The 17877-nt window shown below is 40.4% G+C and overlaps 1 protein-coding gene across 2 annotated transcripts in view; it reads right to left on the bottom strand.

Moving 5' to 3' along the window:
• Positions 1–15: 15 nt before the first annotated feature.
• PODN (podocan) overlaps positions 16–17877 on the bottom strand; it is a 35591-nt gene continuing 17729 nt past the window's right edge. The window contains exons 8-11 of one of the 2 annotated variants that reach the window (XM_054072425.1): positions 15588–16245; positions 12819–12967; positions 10732–10936; positions 16–9555 (exon numbers count right to left, since the gene is read on the bottom strand). In XM_054072425.1, coding sequence (XP_053928400.1) covers positions 10765–10936; positions 12819–12967; positions 15588–16245 — 979 coding nt within the window. In that variant the 3' untranslated portion in view covers positions 16–9555; positions 10732–10764. The remainder of the gene's footprint in view (positions 9556–10731; positions 10937–12818; positions 12968–15587; positions 16246–17877) is intronic. The other variant, XM_054072426.1, reaches the window with a different exon arrangement.

Genomic DNA, 17877 nt, shown 5'->3' on the forward strand with positions numbered 1-17877 from the left:
TTTATCATTTGTGGTATCGAGTACTGTTGTCAAGAGGCCTACAGCACTTTAGTTTGTTTGTTCTGGAAAATATGTTACCTAGCGTAGCGCAACCTTGGCTGGAGCATCTGACTGCTACTGCAGTCATTCTGTACTAAGAACACAAGACAGCACGGTTAACTGTGGAGAGGGAAACACTGAAGTTAAAATAACTTAAAGTAAGCTTTACTCCATGTTAGCTATTTTCTCTGTGTCACAGTTTGTTGTTAAGCATCTCAACACAGTTTATGTTTTCCAGCTATAATCACACCTCCTTCCACCAAAAATAATGAAGCTGTTGATTATCGAATTAGAGAGTACGCTTGGTGTTGGTAAATATGTTTCTCCTACTTCCACAGCATAAAAACAAACATGACCGTTATGGTCTCAAAACATTTATATTAAAAATATCAGTCAATCAACCAATCAATCAATCAATCAATCATTAATTACATCAGTTTGCATGGAATACTCCCAAATGTCTGTGGAAAAAACATATTTCTTAACTGGTAACATTCAACTGTATTTTGAAGTTGCCTCCCCCTGCTAAAAAGAAAGGGAACTTAGCCAGTTACAGTATACTCAAGACACAGTAGGGGAGAGCTTGAGGACGAGAGAGAGAAGATAATGAAGAAGAGTGATGCGTTGTATACAGCTATGGGAGAAATAATTTAGGGAGCAAAGCAAATTAACACATGCTTACCACAGACAGTCATTTTATGCTGGTTAATTTGCAACTGCTTTGCTCTAGAGATACTACTGAGAGGAAAGAAACTGCTGCAGATTGCTGTGGCATAAAACATAATTAATGACATCTTAAAGCAGGTTTTTGAGGGTTTTGCTAGTGCCAAGGAAGTTTTGAGGTGCTGAATTACTGTAATAAATCCTTGTGCAAGAATGACAACTCGGAGAAAGAGACACTACCAGAAAACTTACACATCCCACTAACTCACAAGAGCTTTTGGCAGCCAACCCACATCTAGAAGTTTATGGAACTAATGCAGTTACTGATATTCTCGGCTAGTCTTAATTGATGGCATTTAAATGTCTTCATTGCAGCTGAGCTTATTTGTGCCACCTGAATATATCCCAACATACAAATAAGATTATCTAAATGATTAGACAAAACATTAAATCGTAGACTTCCTCTATTCTATGCTAGCAATTGGAAAGCACTTAGGAATAGAGTAACTCTGTAATATCACCATTTGATGAGCTCTCCCTTTCAACTCCGCAACAAACAGTAATTTTAGTCCCTTTTTAACAGCGCGCTAATTTGTAATACTTTCAAAGCAGATGGAAAGCTTCATCCTCAAGCCAGATGGATAGTCTTGGAAATTACCTCAGTCCTTTTTGTGCTTTCCATAAAAGTGAGGTAACTACTAGCAGAAGGTGGTTGATGTGTATGAGCTAAATGGGCAACCTGGGAAATGAATGAATCTGGAAAACTCTGGCTGCCTTTGATCTTGCCTGATGCTAAGTACTGTTTCTACTGAATGACCAGGTGTGTTTTTACATCAAGACAGCTATCTTTCACTACGGCCACGGTGGCAATGAGGAATTGCTGGCTTTCCCTTCCAGGCACTAAGCTGGCTGAGATCACAGCCCTCCAGCTGAGGACTAAATACAGTAAGGAGAAAAAGCAATGTAGGTTTTTCCACAGGGACGCTACTGCTGCCTATCTTGCCGTGCGGGAACACATCTTTTTGTAATAATAATGGCTGGAAAATATCTGGCTTTGCCACATTTTAAAAAGAGGCCACAGAACAGACAAAGTTTAATGCATCCATTCTCGAAGGGCTGAACTGCAAATGAAATATGTTTATTAACTTTCTCACTTCAGCTTATGATTCCACGTACAACTAAGGAGGCAATACGTACTCAGAATTACATTCGTCATTAACTACTTTGGAGCACACTAATTGATATGTCTGGAATTTTTAAGAGCGTTTGTCCCACAAAACCCCAAATGGATGAGATCAATAGAACAGGAAGAGTGGTCACTGCTGAAGTTCAGTTCATTATTCACTATCTCACACTTCTCATGTGATCTCATGATCAAGTGACCACAAGAATGCAGGGTTTGCTTCCCATGTATAAACAGAGAAAGAGAAGTTTTCTAGTTCAATAGGGTTTTGCAAAGTGAGGATAAACTGGGTGAAGACGGAGATGGTTACATAACGCATTAAAGGGGACTCGTGATTACCTTGGATTAGCTGCTTCTGGGCTGGCTGGAAGCACAGGATCACTATCCACAATATTCACAGGAATTGCCAGGCTCCTGTTTTATGTGACAAAACCTCAGGTTCCATCATTGATATAGTAGCAACAGTAGCACGCCCATAACCATAGATAATATATGGGAATAGGTTTGGCACAGAGGAGACTTTTGGAAGATTTGTAGATTTGTGTCACAGGATGTTTCAAATATCCTGCAGGCTGTCAAAGAAAAATCATAGCAGTCTGTTGCTGAGAGAGTGGTATTTTGGGGAAGAAATAAAGAAGGCTTCAGGAAGACAAGATTGTGAGTATTGATAGGCGAAGAGAAGTTCTCCTGCAATAGAATCAAACCTCCTTTCCTTGCTGGCTCCAAGATGAGAGGGAAGCAACAGCTGAAGATGTAGGGATGGAGCAAGCCATCTCTCTCCTTGCAAAGCTTCTGCTTGCAGAAGCCACTAAAGACGAAGTGGACAGGTCTGTAGGTATCCGCAGGCAGCTGTGACTCACTGGTCACCCCTTCACAGCTATTTCTTGGCTAGTGCCCAGTGAAAACTCTTGGAACAGACTATGCAGTTAATGGAACCATTCTTCTTTCTCCTATCTGTGATAGGATGAAAAGTTATTTGTACTTGCACAAAGACTTCAGTGGTAGGGCATACTGGCCTTCCTTCCAAAGTAGCACAGAGTATTCTGTTGAGCACAAGAATGAACAAATACTGTTTCTGAAGGAGTTTAAATTAAATGATTACATTTTCTTCCGTAAGGTACAGAGTCTGCATCTGTTGCTTTAAAAGCAGTCTTCTTTCAGCACAAAGTATCTGCATTTCATTTAGGAATGAAGTATACACTTGCATGTCTGCACACAATGCTAGCTGAAAGCCAGGACTTGACCCACCACATGAAACTTAGTGTATTTAATGGTTGCTTTTGAACTTCCCTAATAAGGATGTAATATCTCTACCACTTTTTCTTTTTTTCTCCAGAAAGAAGGGTATTTTAATAAGATGGAAAAAGCAGGGGAAGCAAAATGAGAAGTGTTTTATGTTCACAGATATCTCACATCACATCTGCTATAAATACTGTATGGGCTAGATGGCAAAACCAAAAAAAACCAAAACAAAAGAAAAACAAGACTGACCTTGAGATGTTTCATTATGATTTCATTGCTTCTAGTGGTTTTATTGGGTTTTACCACAAGGCTATTAAAAACATGTGGAAATTATAGAGAACTAAGTCAAAGTGAGTATTTTCAACCCTAATCTTCCATCTTCTTTTCCATTTAAATACTTCAAATATTTCATGAGTTTTCTTGAAAACAAACTCAAAAGTACACAGATTTTGTAGTCTATATTTTATCGATAGCTTAATTAGTAAATGTATGATCTTCGTTTTAGAATAAATCATTCAATCTGCTGAGTATTTTTAATAGAAAAAAGCATTTCTCTGACCTGAAATCCTTCCTAAGCAACTATCTATGGAGGGAGGAATCAGAAAGGACAAGAGGATACCAGTTCAGCAATGTGGTTGGAGCCAGCTCTAACAGAAAGTTCAGAAAGGAGAGAATTTCCACTGTGACTGCTCATTCTCAGCTGCTGTTTTCTCACAGGACTAACATTCAGCTCCACACCATACTTTCTGCAGCTCTCCGGAGTGAATTTCACAAAAGGTGTTAGAGATTATCTGTATCCCAGATGTTTTGTTCATTCCCTCTCTGTAAAGCAGTTGGGAACAACCTGGAAGATTCACTTTGGTTGTTCCTGCCTGGTTTGGCATTGGAAGATTCACCTTGGTTCTTCCCGTCTGCTTCTTCCCATCTAGAGAGACAGTAGGAACAACCACAGTGGGTCTCCCAGTGCCAAATCTTTCGAGCTCTGGGTGGTGGTGCCTCGTGGTGCACAAAGTCTAGTCTCTTCAGCATATCAGTAAAGTGTTTTGGGTTCTATCCCATTACTGCATTTGAATTGTACAGACATGAAAAAAAGGTCTGCCACAAAGAAGGGGAGAGATCTAGAGTATTATATAAGTAATCAATGTTCATTTTAATCCTATATAAAAGATATATCTTATGTGAAGATTTTTTTAAAGCTCATTTCTTTGACAACAGTCAACAAACACACAGTTAATCCTATGTAGTAAATGCATGAGACTCGTTCATTCTTGTCTGCAACTGGAGATGAAAATGCTGCAAATTACTCTGAATTTTTATCAGAAGAAGAAGCATTCTTGACAGTATCATAGTCATATACTAAAAACAGATTCTGGAACAATATTATGGGGAAAACTTGAGACAGACTGTACAACTGTGCATTAAAATGGCCTTTGCCTGTTTCAAAACCATTTAAAGAAGGACTTTATTTGTAGACTGTTTAATGTCCTTGGATACTACTAAAGAATTCTTATGGAAACACTTTGTATACTGGATTATTAGAACACATTTATCATCCACTGCCTCCACATATATCTCACAGTTGGCTGACTTTACAATAGCAGTATGAATCAGAGCTACAGGGCACACCAATATTTTCCTCACTAATGGGAATGAAGGTTTAGGGAGAATTTTCTCAGTTCATACGTTAGCAATATAATAAAGCAATTACAATGATATCTATAAATTAATCCTGTTAGAGAAGAAAATGTCTTAAAAAAACCAAGGATAAATTCTTATTATATAAAACTCTAAATAAGTTTAAGTTTTTAGGACAACTATTCCCAAACCCAGGTAGAAAGACCCACCAATACTACAGTACAAAGCAAAATCAATTAATAGGATATCGGACTATATCACAGACACTTTCCGAGAGGCTGCTCTCCATCAAATATATTAGTTGTAAAATATATGTTTATTCTTATTACTTTTTTGTAAGCAAAACTTGTAGAAATATTCCTGGGCTCAGCCAACAAGGAGACAAACAGCATTGTAAACTAAACCCTTACTGAGCATCAGAAATGACCATCAAAAGAGAACAGTTGTGAAGCTCCTTCCTGCCTCTCCACTTTGCATGGACCACCAAGGAGCAGAAGAAATGGCATTTGGAGCTCAGGGAGGAGAACGCTTTCCATTCTTATCCACTTTGTTTATGTAGGTCTGTAGCCTCAGTCCTGCACGTACCTAACTGCTGCTACTCCAGATCCTCAGCTTTTCCAGTAAGAAGTCTTCTCTTTCCCTCTTGCAGAAGAGGAGGAGGGGGTTTGTACCACAGATGCCTCGGGAACAGACCTGCCAGCCCGACTCTTTGGCACGTGCAGGAGTTGGGGTATCCAGCTCCAACATCCCTTTCAATGGACAATCCTGTGGTATTTATGAGAAAGAGCTAAAATGAAAGTAATCTCCAAGTCCCCAAAGCACAGAAGATCCAGCAGATGTTCACCCCAGCATGGCTGTCTGACCCAGAGCCGGCTGTGAGGAGGGTGCTTGGAAACTCTCCGGGAAGCACCCCCACGGAGATGCTGTGCCGCTGCCAGAGGTCTGCAGCCAGCTATTCACTGCCCCACCACAGCAGTACTTCACAGCCTCCTTCCTGCCCCACCACATCCCCCTTCAAATCTGGTCAAAAGTTTTCCTTTGGCAGTTTTCCTTTGTTTCTTAATTCATTTTTCCTTATAAGAGTATCTGCTTAGTGTGTAAAGCACATCCTTCTTATGAGACGCAACACTTAGACCCCAGCCATGGCAGCATGGTCTGACGTGGTCCTGAGGGAAAAGCAGGAGCCTCCTCCTGACACCACAAAGGCACTTGACCCCCCCAGCCCCTCATTCTGCCTCCCTCTCTGGCAGCATGGATTCCCCCACAATCCTTGACAGCCAAAGCTGGGCACTGCTGGTCATCTACAAGGCCCTTTCTTTCCCTCACAGAGGGACCCACATGGCATCATGGATTCCCCCACAATCCTTGCCAGCCAAAGCTGGGGACTACTGGTCACCACGAGGTCCTTTTTTTCCCTCACAGAGGGACCCACATGGCATCATGGATTCCCCACAGCCCTTGTCAGCCAAAGCTGGGGACTGCTGGTCACCACGAGGTCCTTTTGTCCCTCACAGAGCGACCTACGTGGCACCATGTCAGAGGAGGGAAACCCTCAGCCTTGTGCCACCTCCCTCCCCAAAGAGGAGCCACCATGGCTAGGCCTCTCCTCGCTGCAGGCAGGATGGCGTTAGCACCTTTGGTGGGACCTTTTTGGGGCAGGAGAAGCCCTCCACTTCTGTGAACAGGGGGAGCAGATGGAAACTGGCTCTCCACACCCAGTCTAACCCCACCACCACATTAATGTGGGCCCTGCAGCTTCTCCTGGCACCCAAGGAGGGAAAAGGGCCATAACCCCCTTGGCAGGGAGAGCAAACCTCTGGGGAAGATACAAACACCCTTGGTCTTTTTTCCCAGAAGCCCCCCAAAAATAAGCCCCTGGGGTTACCCGAGGCAGAAGAAAAGGGAGAGTGTGCAGGGAGGGGAGTGGGGAGGGACTGGGCAACAGGTCTCCAGTCCTTGCGAGGGGACACCCATGGCAGCAAGGAACCTGAAGGAATGCGGACAAGGGGAAGAAAGGCTGCAGAATGGCCCATCCACACTGCAGACGCAGCTGGGCTACGTGCTCGTTATAAAAGCTCATTATTCAGGGGCTATTTTTGGCACTCGTTGAGGTCTTGGTAGCTCGTGTGCTGCATTTGTACTGCTGTTGCTGTGAAAAAGTCTCCAAGCTCAGAAAAATGCCATTTTTCTCCTGTTTTGTGCAGTGTCCTCTATAATGAAGAAACCCGTCCTTTAAAAGGAAAACAGTAAATAAATTTGGACCTCAGTTTGCACACAGACCATGCATGAATACCAAGCATGTGCAAACACATAATTAGGGATAAAGTTGTCAACTGAATGCTTTAAACTTCCAAATTTTAACTATCCATAGGTGTTTATCAACCTTAAAAACTTTATATTCATCTCTTTTCCAAATTCAAGCAATTCACAGGAAGAAAGTTACGTGAAAAAAAGCAGTTATGTTGCCTGTTTCTGGTCCAACTTGGTGCCTAAGGAAAGGCCAACTTTCCAACCCTCCTCATTTTCACTAAAGAGAATAATAAAGACCCTGTTCCTGGATCCTCCTCCACCCAAGGTCTGGGATGGACCTTGGGCTTACAGGTGTCACCCACAGCCAAGAAAAATATGTAGGCTTAGTCCCATGGACTTCTGACTCTTCCTCATCATCTCTCAAGGAGCCTCTTATTCCTTTGAAATAAACAAATAGCCATTTTGGTTTGACAGGTTTATGTCCAATGTCATGGGTGCTGATGACACCACATAAGCAAGAAATCGAGCCCATCATTCTGCCTCATCAATCTCTTACATGAAAATCAAGACATTCCTCTGGAGGGGGAGGTGTTGTTTCACGCTTTTTTTGCTGCTGCAAAGCACTGTCCCCTTGAAAGGACAGATTCCATGTGCAATTATTTTGAAATAAACTTGGAAAAGGGGTTCCTAACTCTAGTAGTCTAAGAGATATTCCCCCTTGACTGTAGGTGGATCTCCCGTGGCAAAGGCTGACACTTGATTTAAGATGTTTAACAGTGTATGTATCATCCTGAATTTCAGGGCTTGATGCTACAAGGTGCTAAAAGTGTACCTTCACCCCTGCATTCACAACATCAGACTCTCAGGGGACTCAAAGGGAGTCTGGGGCACCTGACAGAATTGCAGTGTAAGGGACTGGAGTTTAAAGATAATGGAACAGTCCCCCATAAAACTGTACAATTCTGCATATTCTCAGGAGTATAATAAATCAGTCTGTTTCAGCAAAGATTGGCAAAATTTCCACTGGGGTTTGCTGGAGATAGTTAATTGATTTAAGCTCTATTCTGTAAACATTTTACAAAGAAATCTATCCCAAAAGTCAGTTGGAAGGCTATCTTATTGCTCGGCTGTATAGTTGATACTAAAAAGTGTGGGGGGTTGCAATTTTTAGGGCCAAACTTTTATTTTATTCAGGAAGCAATCTTTCCTTCTATAATTCATGATTGTGTTGAATTGTCTAAGGTAGGAAATAACAGCTTGAAATTACTGTCACGTGCTATGGGAACCCAAAGGGAGAGTGTAGAATTAGATATTCTCCAGCAGGAAAAACAGCTGGTAAAAAATTAAGCCAACTGTGTTTCCAAATAAATCCTGGAATGCAGTATGCAAAACAACATGTGTTCAATCAGAAATCCTCAAAAGACAAGACCATTTCCTCAAGCAGATTAGCTACCTCAGATGAAGAACTTTATAATTAAATAGGCAGCTTGACATCCAGGTCTTATTTTCCTTGGTTTCCTCAACGATTCCAACAGGACTGAAACTACTCAATACTACAAAATAGGTGAGGCTTTAAGAGAGTATAACAGCAGGTGTTGTCTCCAGATTTGAACTCAACAAAGAAATTTCTCTTGATGCTTAACAGTTTTCTCCTAAGACACGCCACACTCACTCCTTTGCATCATTAGTCTCACTTTTGACTCTTAATGTAATAAAACACATTATGTGGCAAATTCTACCACATATCTTAAACTGCATACTGTTACTCAGCCTTTTGCATGTACCTTCAGAGATATTCACACAACTGCCACATGGGCAAACAACAGCAAGACAGAAACTTTACCAAAGCTCTGGAAGGCAGACTTACAGATTTTATATATATATATATATATATATATCTTCACAAGAGCAATTGTTTTATCTTAAAACCTTTCTAAAACAGGCATGTACTGCAGGCTTTGGCAGTAGAGATAAAATACTACTGGATCCAGCCTTACTTTTTTTTCTTATCCAAATATACACATTGCTATAACAGAGGAATAGTTGTATCCAGAATTATTGCTGCTGCTCGATGACCAAAATGCCTCATATACCACTCCACACATGAAACTACTGCAAATATCCATTTCACCTGATCAACAACAGCTTCTTTGGGGTGGAGGAAAAGAAATGCAGCATATACACGATTCACTCAAAATGCAGTGACAAAAGCAGCATTTGAAGGCATGTGTTCAAAACAGTCCCATATTGTTATTACAGATGGAAACAGTCAAGAAAGAGAAACAGAAGAAACAAAAGCCAGCTTTTGTGAGTTCCAGAGCAATCCCTTATGATCCTGGGTCTTGTATAAGATGATTTGGAAGCTTTGGAAAGGCATTCAGGGTCTCTCCCTGAATAAGGCACTGTAACACACTGTGTTCCATGAGCCTGGCCCAGTGCCACGACAGTTTCTGCATAATTCATTGCTCGTTTTGCTAAGTGTTCTCTGTATATCTATATAGATATATATACACAGGCATATATGTAATTTTCCATATGTTTTCCTGCAAAAACATCAGAAAAAAAAAATCAATTACATAATGGAATACAGTATTCAGAATATGCTAAACTTAGTACCTGCTGACATGTCACACACGCCCCAAACCAATTGATTCAGAAATTATCTGTACTTTAAGTCTGTAGATATAAATTATTTCTTTTCTTATGAAGTTTTCATATAGCCTCTCCAGAAGATTTAACGTTTTACTTTCCAAGTAGCTTCTTGCCTTTTGAAGCCTCATCATCTTTTCACTCTATTAGCATTATTCCTAGAACTCGCTTGTGTCACTCTCCATGACAAAATGTCGATTAGGGCTAAAACTGAACAATTTTTTCAAACAGCATTCTCCCTTCATCTTTTCTTTTGCAGCTGCAGAGAGGATCGACTAGACAGACTGAGTAGTTGGCCAGATTGTATGTCAAATACTGTGATCTTAATTTCAAGATTATCAGTCTGGAATCAAACAGCAATTGCTGACCAGAAGCCTTTCATTGAATCCGAGTGAAGCGAGCAGTGAACCATCACCAAGACTTATCTGTAGCAAAAGCACAGGCTGTTGTGGCTGTGCTAGACCAGGTATTAATCCAGTCCTGCAATACCATCTCCAAAAGTGACCTGAAATACATATTCCTTCCATCAGAAATATACCAAGCACGGTATTATCCTCCCACTCTGAGTGGTTAGTGATTTAAGGACTGCTTGAGATAAAGGTCACTATCAGAATGCTATGTTTAACAGACACTGATGGGTCTCTTACTTTATTTTTTCTATTTTCTTTAATCCATTTTCAACTCATATAGTGTTCTGCATCAGTAAGCTTCACAGTTCTTTGTTTTCCTTTTGAACTAGTTGTTTAAAAGTATCAGGACATAACTTTTCCCTTTTTGCTATCAGAATTAGTAAATAGTGACCTTCATATTGACCTATTGTGTCTGCTGTACCTATAAGCAGAAGCCACTATGAACAATTCACTGCCTCTGATAAATGCTGTTTAATTTTAGAAAATAATGTATTTTCAACCCTTTTTAATTCTGCAGTTCCCAGTCATGTTTTAGTGAAAGTCTCTGACCCTAGGTTGCAGGCACCCACTTGTTATGTTTCAATCATACTTGTAAATTGGAATTATTTGCTCAAGAGTGTGAGAACTGGGTCCTTGATTTAATTCAACTGCAGTTTTTACCTCCCACATGATGTGCTTGTGTGAGTTCATGTTTTATCTCAGTTCTTCTTCTTCTTCTTCCTCATCTTCAATTTCCTCTTCTGAGTCATCCTTATTCTTTGAATTGTTGCTGAATTCAAGGTTCCCTTCAATATCCAGTACCTGTAAATGCTTTAGGTTTTGGAAGGTACTTTCCTTCAGTGCTCCAACTGCAATCTTATTAAACCTTTAAACAAACAAAAAGGCCTTTCTGTTAAAATAAATCTATTTTTATACCCGGCATAGAAATGAGGAGACTAGCAGGAAGCCATTCTGTAGAGTTACTCTAACTTACCCTGACCCAAGTTATTCTAACTTTATACTGACCTACAACAGAGGAGGACTGACTCCTCTGGACGGAAAAAAGAAGGGAAAGCAGGTACTGATAAGCAAGCAGGCAAATGCAGAGACTGCATATGGTTTCTGAGAGCACTCCGTATCATCACAAAGGACCCTGCAGGAAAATACTGGGAAACTTTAAGTATCTCCCATTGATTTCAAGTTCACTGACCAAACTCTTGAAAAAAACTTCAGCTTTCCTCCACTCCACCCCCTCTTCCCCCTTCTATAACTGTATTCACCAAGGGAAAAAATCATAATATCTGAATTCCTCCCCCACAAATTCTTTCTTTTGGTATTCTGCCTCCTTCCCAGAGAGGAAAGGCATCTGCTCCATAGCCCACATTTCAAAGTGTAAATTGCTTTTTTGTGAGAGTCTGTATCATCCCTTGGTAGTTTAATTCTTCTCCCATAGAACTGAAAACACCAGTACAAAATATCCCTTTCGACATAAAGTAACAGCCAATAATTTTTCATCTGTTTTTTTGGGTTTCCAAGGATATAAATAAACTAATCTGCAATTTTTAAGAACCTCTCACATATATTGGTTGGTCTATTACTCTCCAACATGCTTAATATCTTATTCTGTCTAATATTCCTGATGTATGTTCTCATTTCATAGCATTGCAGTGATTAATAGCCTCCCATTAAGAAATAAAACTTAGCTTGGGTGGTGTTGCCTCTTGAATAGGCTAGCAAAACAGCTTTGCAAATCCCTTTTTTCTCTTTATATAGAAATATAGAATGTGGTATGTGGTTTCTGGTTTGCATCCAAGTATTCACTAAAATCTCATAAATGTGAGCAGCTGAATAGACAGACTGCTTCAATTTACACCAGACTTTGTAATTTTATTTGCTTGGTATGGAATAATTCATCCAAAAAGGTATGATTCAGAACTCTTCGTAACTCCAGAACAGTTCAGTCGCATACAGACAAAATAAGGCCATATTTAGTCTTGTGCAGCAGGAAGCCTAGGCTTTTTGAACACATCCAAGGGATCAGCTTAATCAAATATTCCGTAGAGTTCATAAATTACTTCTAAATAATATTTTCAGTAATATTCCATCAGATTAAAATTGAATATATTACTGGGCCAGATTCTTGCTTCACTTCTTGTGGTATAAATCTCGCTTAAATTGGTTATATTACTGTGAGTTATACAGTATATGTACAAAGTGTCAGTATCTGTCACCTATAAAAACAAAGCCCTAATCCAACTGACAGAGTAAGGAAAAAAAAAAAAAAACAGAAAAACTTCTTAACTTCGTTACATAACTGTCACAGTTGTAACTTGTCATCCCTTTCTGACAAAACTACCAAGAGAATATGCACAACTTCAAGATTAGTCACACAGGCCTCACTAGAGGGGGATTTTGTCAAAATCCAAGTCTAACAAACACAAGCAAAGCTGTAGCCCCACAGGTGGACTGTAAACTTCTAGCTCATAGCTGAATATTGGAATATGACACAATGTTAAACATTAATTTCTGAGAATTTCTAATAGCCTAATCCATTCTAACAAGCACAAAAAGGACAAACTATCCAAGTAGGAAGAGCTCACTATGTGTATCCATGTCTTTTCTGAGCAGATGAACATAGTTGCATCATACATTGTTGTAAAACAAAGTTGGTTATTCAGAAAGCTAGGATTTTAAATAGTTTCTAAAAAAGTAAGGAATTGTAAAGTGGATGAAGAAGAAAATATCTTGAAGTGGAAATTTGACCTTACCTGAGGTAAATCCCCTTTATATTCGGTGTAGATTCGAAAGCGTTTTCTGAAACTGTTGTGATCTTGTTGTTCTGAAGATACAGATATTCTAAGGATTCTGGCAGGCTTGGTGGGATAGAAGTCAGCTGATTGCCAGACATGTCTAGTGACTGCAAGGAAGAGACAAGGGGTCAAATAAATAACTGAACTTCAATATTAGCATCACTCCAAAAAGATATTTAAGTTTGACAACAAATGAGCTTCCAAAGGCTTGCTCTGTACACACACACACACACACACACACACACACCCCTCTTTTGGAAGTTTATCCACTGTTTTTCATGTATATATACATACACACATACACATAAGTCCATAAAAATGCACACTATATATATGCATACACAGGCTTATAAAATGCTCAATAGGGTCACAGTGCAGAGGTTAGATGTTTATGCAAAGCTCATCCAGGATTTGTTGTGTTTGAAAATCATCTGGAAATGAGCTTTATTTCTCAGATTGTACTTTGGGGGATCTGCTTCAGAACCTCTCCCTTCTAGAAAGGTCAGGAAAATTATACACACCGTGGAAACTGTAAATTATCAACCATTCACAAAGATTCAGTTTGAGTTCATGGTGGAAAAAAATGAAGTATTATTTATTATAGCATAAACTAATTTAATCTGCTTCTAATTTGCATCAAGGTAAGCATGGCCAGGACAATCCTGCTTTCTTACACTACTATTTAGCATTATGATTTCACATGAGACATTATGCTATTTCGTTTAGGAGTCTCAACATTTCTTTATCTCTTTCCCCAGTGGATTTAAAGCAGACTGGATTTCAGATACACGTGACAATGCCTTGGAAGCTGCTACTGGAAACACTTCACTAGCTAATGTTAGAGACTAGTTAGAGTTAAGACATATAAATATTTGGAAATATTCTAACATGGAGCATGTATGACATGAGGACTAAAGACCACAATCACTTCACAGATGAATTTTATAGAAGATAATGGATCAGCAGAAGTGTTCTGTTATCCTGTACTGTAGCACTTTCATAGCACCAAGCTGACAGAGTAGTTACACGTTATTCAAAGCTACAATTCTGCAAATGACTGTCACAATTTTGGTGGGTTTATTCTTGACATAATCCCAGTCTGCAAAACAATTATGTAAATGTCTAGCTTTGCAATTGCAGGTAGTCTTCAATGATTTCCACAGAAACAGCGTGGACTGAAGCAAAGGCTAAGTACATGCACAACCAGCATTTTATATGATGGTTATTTGGCACATCTGCTCCAGTGCACCAACTCGTAAACCAATTGCACAGTTAAGCCCTCAATGATAAAAAAGATTAATATATACTACCATGAAAATAACTAATCAGCAGTAACACTGTTCCAGAAAAATCAACAGCCAGAGATGCACCACTATTCGTACAGAATTTTAAGTATGTGCTATTACCTTTACATCATTTAAAGTGAACAGGGTCTGCTGTGAGGTAGGTACAAGTGAAGGGCCGATGTTTGATTCAGCCACATGTTACTCAGGCTTAAGACTGACAACAAGGGAGAGGCAGTAGAATAAAACTAATGTTAAATAGCTATGAATCAGGCCTTTAGAGAAGGAGAGCTTGTCGCTCCAACCAACTGGGGCTGCCTTTTGTTGAAAAAATACAACCCAAGTGACAGTGCTTACATTTTATTAAGCAATGGCAGTGAAACAATTCCAGCATCTGTAATTCTCAACAGCATCTTCCTTCCAGACTACTTCTCATTTTAGATATATTTGCACGCTCACACGCACACACACACAGGCACACAGATCAGTGTGCAAATGCAAACTGTATTATTAAAGCCAAGGACCAAACCTGCAGCTGCTGCAAACCTAACAATTCTACAGATACTGTTGCTGCACTGCTGATTCACATTGACTAAAAAGCAAGCTATTGTTTATTCCCAGAAACAACAGAAAAGGAAATGTTCACGTAGATAAGCATTTGGATTGTCTGAAAACACACAGGGCCAGTGTGACATATGCTCCGTGTCCCTTATCCCTCATCTGCTCTGCAAAGTGCAAACTTCGCCTCTATAGTGACCCAACCATATGTACTGTGGCCTAAAAGGAAATGCAGACAAATCCTTCAGCCAGTGTAACAACTCGGAAAGGTCATTTTTGCACAGCACAAATGTGATTATTACTGCCTGCCTTATGGTTTGTGTTTAACTTTCTCCAACAATTAAGCAAATGAGAAGACTGCTGATTGAATCCAGACCTCCTAGCTGCTATCCAGGTGCCTTAGCCAGCTGAGCTGCTAAATCCTACAGCTTGGCCTGTCTGACTATAAGCTGATGTGGGGGCTTTGAGAATTAAGAGTGGTTTTGTTTATGCATTCCTTCCTCCTGCTGTCTCTCTTCAGAGCCGATTTTAAATCTTTTGGGAGACAAGCTATTTGAAAGGCATAATTTCAGTTTTAATGACAACATTCACTAATGTTTATCCGAAAATACAGGACACTGTTAAGGTTCAGAAACAAAGATGACTTTACATTTCCAAGAATCAGCAGTGCATGGTGGACCACCACCCTGGTCAGCAGTGGGAAGTATCCACCTCTAGCACAACAGCACATCATTTCTAGTCTAGAAACAGAAGGTGTAGTCTTTGCAATGCAAGCCCAAAACATGAGGATCTAACACATCTAGTGTTAGTGCTACATAAACTGGCTTAGGCAGACGGACGAGGACATCAGCATTATTAACACAATTAGACATGTTGATGTTTCTACCTGGAGACTGCTGAGCTCTTCCCACGCTCTTGAATAAATGGAATTTACTTTCAGTTTATTGTTGCTCAAATACAGTTCCCGCAGCTTTGTCATCCCAGACAAAGTCCCTTTGGGGATGATGCTTATCTCATTCTCCTTCAGCTTCAGAATCTGCAAGTTCTTTGGAAAGCCAAAGGGCACTGTTTGGAGATTGTTTCCGGAAAGATCCAAGGACTTCAGTTGCCTCAGCTTGCGGAAGGCCTCCCGATGGATCTGGGGACTTTTAAGCTTATTGTAGCTCAGGTTCAGCTCTTCAAGGAAGTAAGTGGTAGCAAAGTCATTCCTGTTAATCTCAGAGATCTGGTTATGAAGGATCATAAGTGTTTTCACTCGCCGGGGCAGCCCACTGGGAATCCTTTCCAGCATGTTGTTGTACAGGTGGACAGTGTGCAGCTTCTTTAAGCCATGGAAGGCTAATGGGTGAATACCTCGGGCTTTTAATTTGTTATTGTGGAGCAGAAGGTACTCCAGGTTCTTAATTTGGGTCAAGACATCTCTGCCAATCGCCTTAATTGCGTTCTTCTCCAGGTGGAGGAGGACGATGTTTCGAGGTAAACCACTTGGAATTTGTGAGAGGTTGTTGCTGGACAAATCCAGATATTCAAGACTAGACAATTTCCTTGGGAAAGCAGGAAATAAAACACTCTCCATTTAGATTCTGCAAGGTAAAGCAGTAACCAACTTCTCCTACGATTTTACAATCTTTTCTTTAGAGTCTTTCTCACCAGCACAGCTCCTGTTGTTGCCCATTGTTGCCCCATGATATGACTGATGTGGACAGCAAAACAAGGAGTTCCCATGCTGCCACTAGGAATCAGGACTAGGTGCTGCTATTGCTTCCCAGCCACGCTAGCAAGAGAATCTGCTGGAGTCCACAGACATCAAAACTGCCACCAGGCTGAGACCCAAGATCAGTTTTGCAGCCTACTGTTCTCTCAATTGATGCCACAGATAGCAACAAATGAGCAATTTCAGTGAACAAATACCACAATAAAGATGCCATGGGAGCACCATTAGGACATAGAATTTAGCTTCCGGCTTCACAGAAACGTAGCCTAAGAATGAGTAATTTCCCTCTATCTGAAAATGCGGATCAAAATCGAAAAGCAGGTCTGCTTCTTAGATGATGTAATGTTACCCTTATGAAAAGCAGATATGCTAATTCAGTGTCCTAGGCTAAGGTAGTGAACTTTTCCTGACTCTCCAGCATTATGGAAGTGAGTCAGGGCTAGAGCTGCTTTGTGTAAGCTACTGAATCTGGATTCCATGGACTCAGTTGAAGCTAAAATAAATCCCCAGACTAGCCACTTATACCAACTGGATGTGGATCAATGGTATTACATGCCAGGACTGAGGAGCCCTCTATTCCTTTGTATTTCCATTCGGTTTCTCATTTTAAATGAGACTTTTAATCTGCATGACACTACATAACCGACTGCAGATGACTAGGAAATTTTCAGGAAATGCAAGAACTAATGTATTACAGACTTTACTTACTGGTTACTACACTGCTATTCATAACTATGCAAGCATGCTCTGAATGAGCAAATATACTCTCTGGGTAAAGCACTTCATTGCTGCAAGTTGTAAGGCTTGCCCAGCTTCGGCACATCTCAATAGCACGATGCTATGCACTACTGACAGTACCATGACAGCAAGGAGCAGTATCCACCCCCTCTGCTGACTGCGACTGGTGCCTGAGCTACAGCTACTGTGCTCTGCTCATCAAAACCTCAACAACAATGATATGTCCAATGTGGGCTGGGGGCAGACACAACATAGCTACGGTAAATTACTACCGGAGGTTTCTGGGAGTGGGATGTGGAAAAAGAAAGCACAGTTTGATACATTTTCATGTTTCAAGATCAGAAAAGTTTACAAAATTAAGTTATAAGCAGGACAAATTATGTGACCTAGATTTTCAGGTAGAGCAAGGGCAGCACTTGGTGCAAGCAGAGACACAAACGTTAACTTTTTGAAGTGCTAAGTCCCGGGCTAAATTTAGGACAGCCAAGGGCTATTTCTGTTGCACCAGTTTGTAGCAAAGCTTTTGCAGCCATCTGGCTATTGAGCAATACCATTGCATTCCCTCTTACTCCAGCAATTCATCTGCACTCGGGTACAGCTCTGCTAGATGAATTCACAACTGTGTCTGTGGCTGCCTCCACGGGAACAGAGAAGCCGCTTAGTGAAGGTGAAGGTCTGGCCTTAACTTCCAGTGAACTGCCCTTGGAACTGGAAAGTCAAAATA

This window comes from Cuculus canorus, chromosome 8 (genome assembly GCF_017976375.1).
Source record: "Cuculus canorus isolate bCucCan1 chromosome 8, bCucCan1.pri, whole genome shotgun sequence".
NCBI classification, from domain to species: Eukaryota; Metazoa; Chordata; class Aves; order Cuculiformes; family Cuculidae; genus Cuculus; species Cuculus canorus.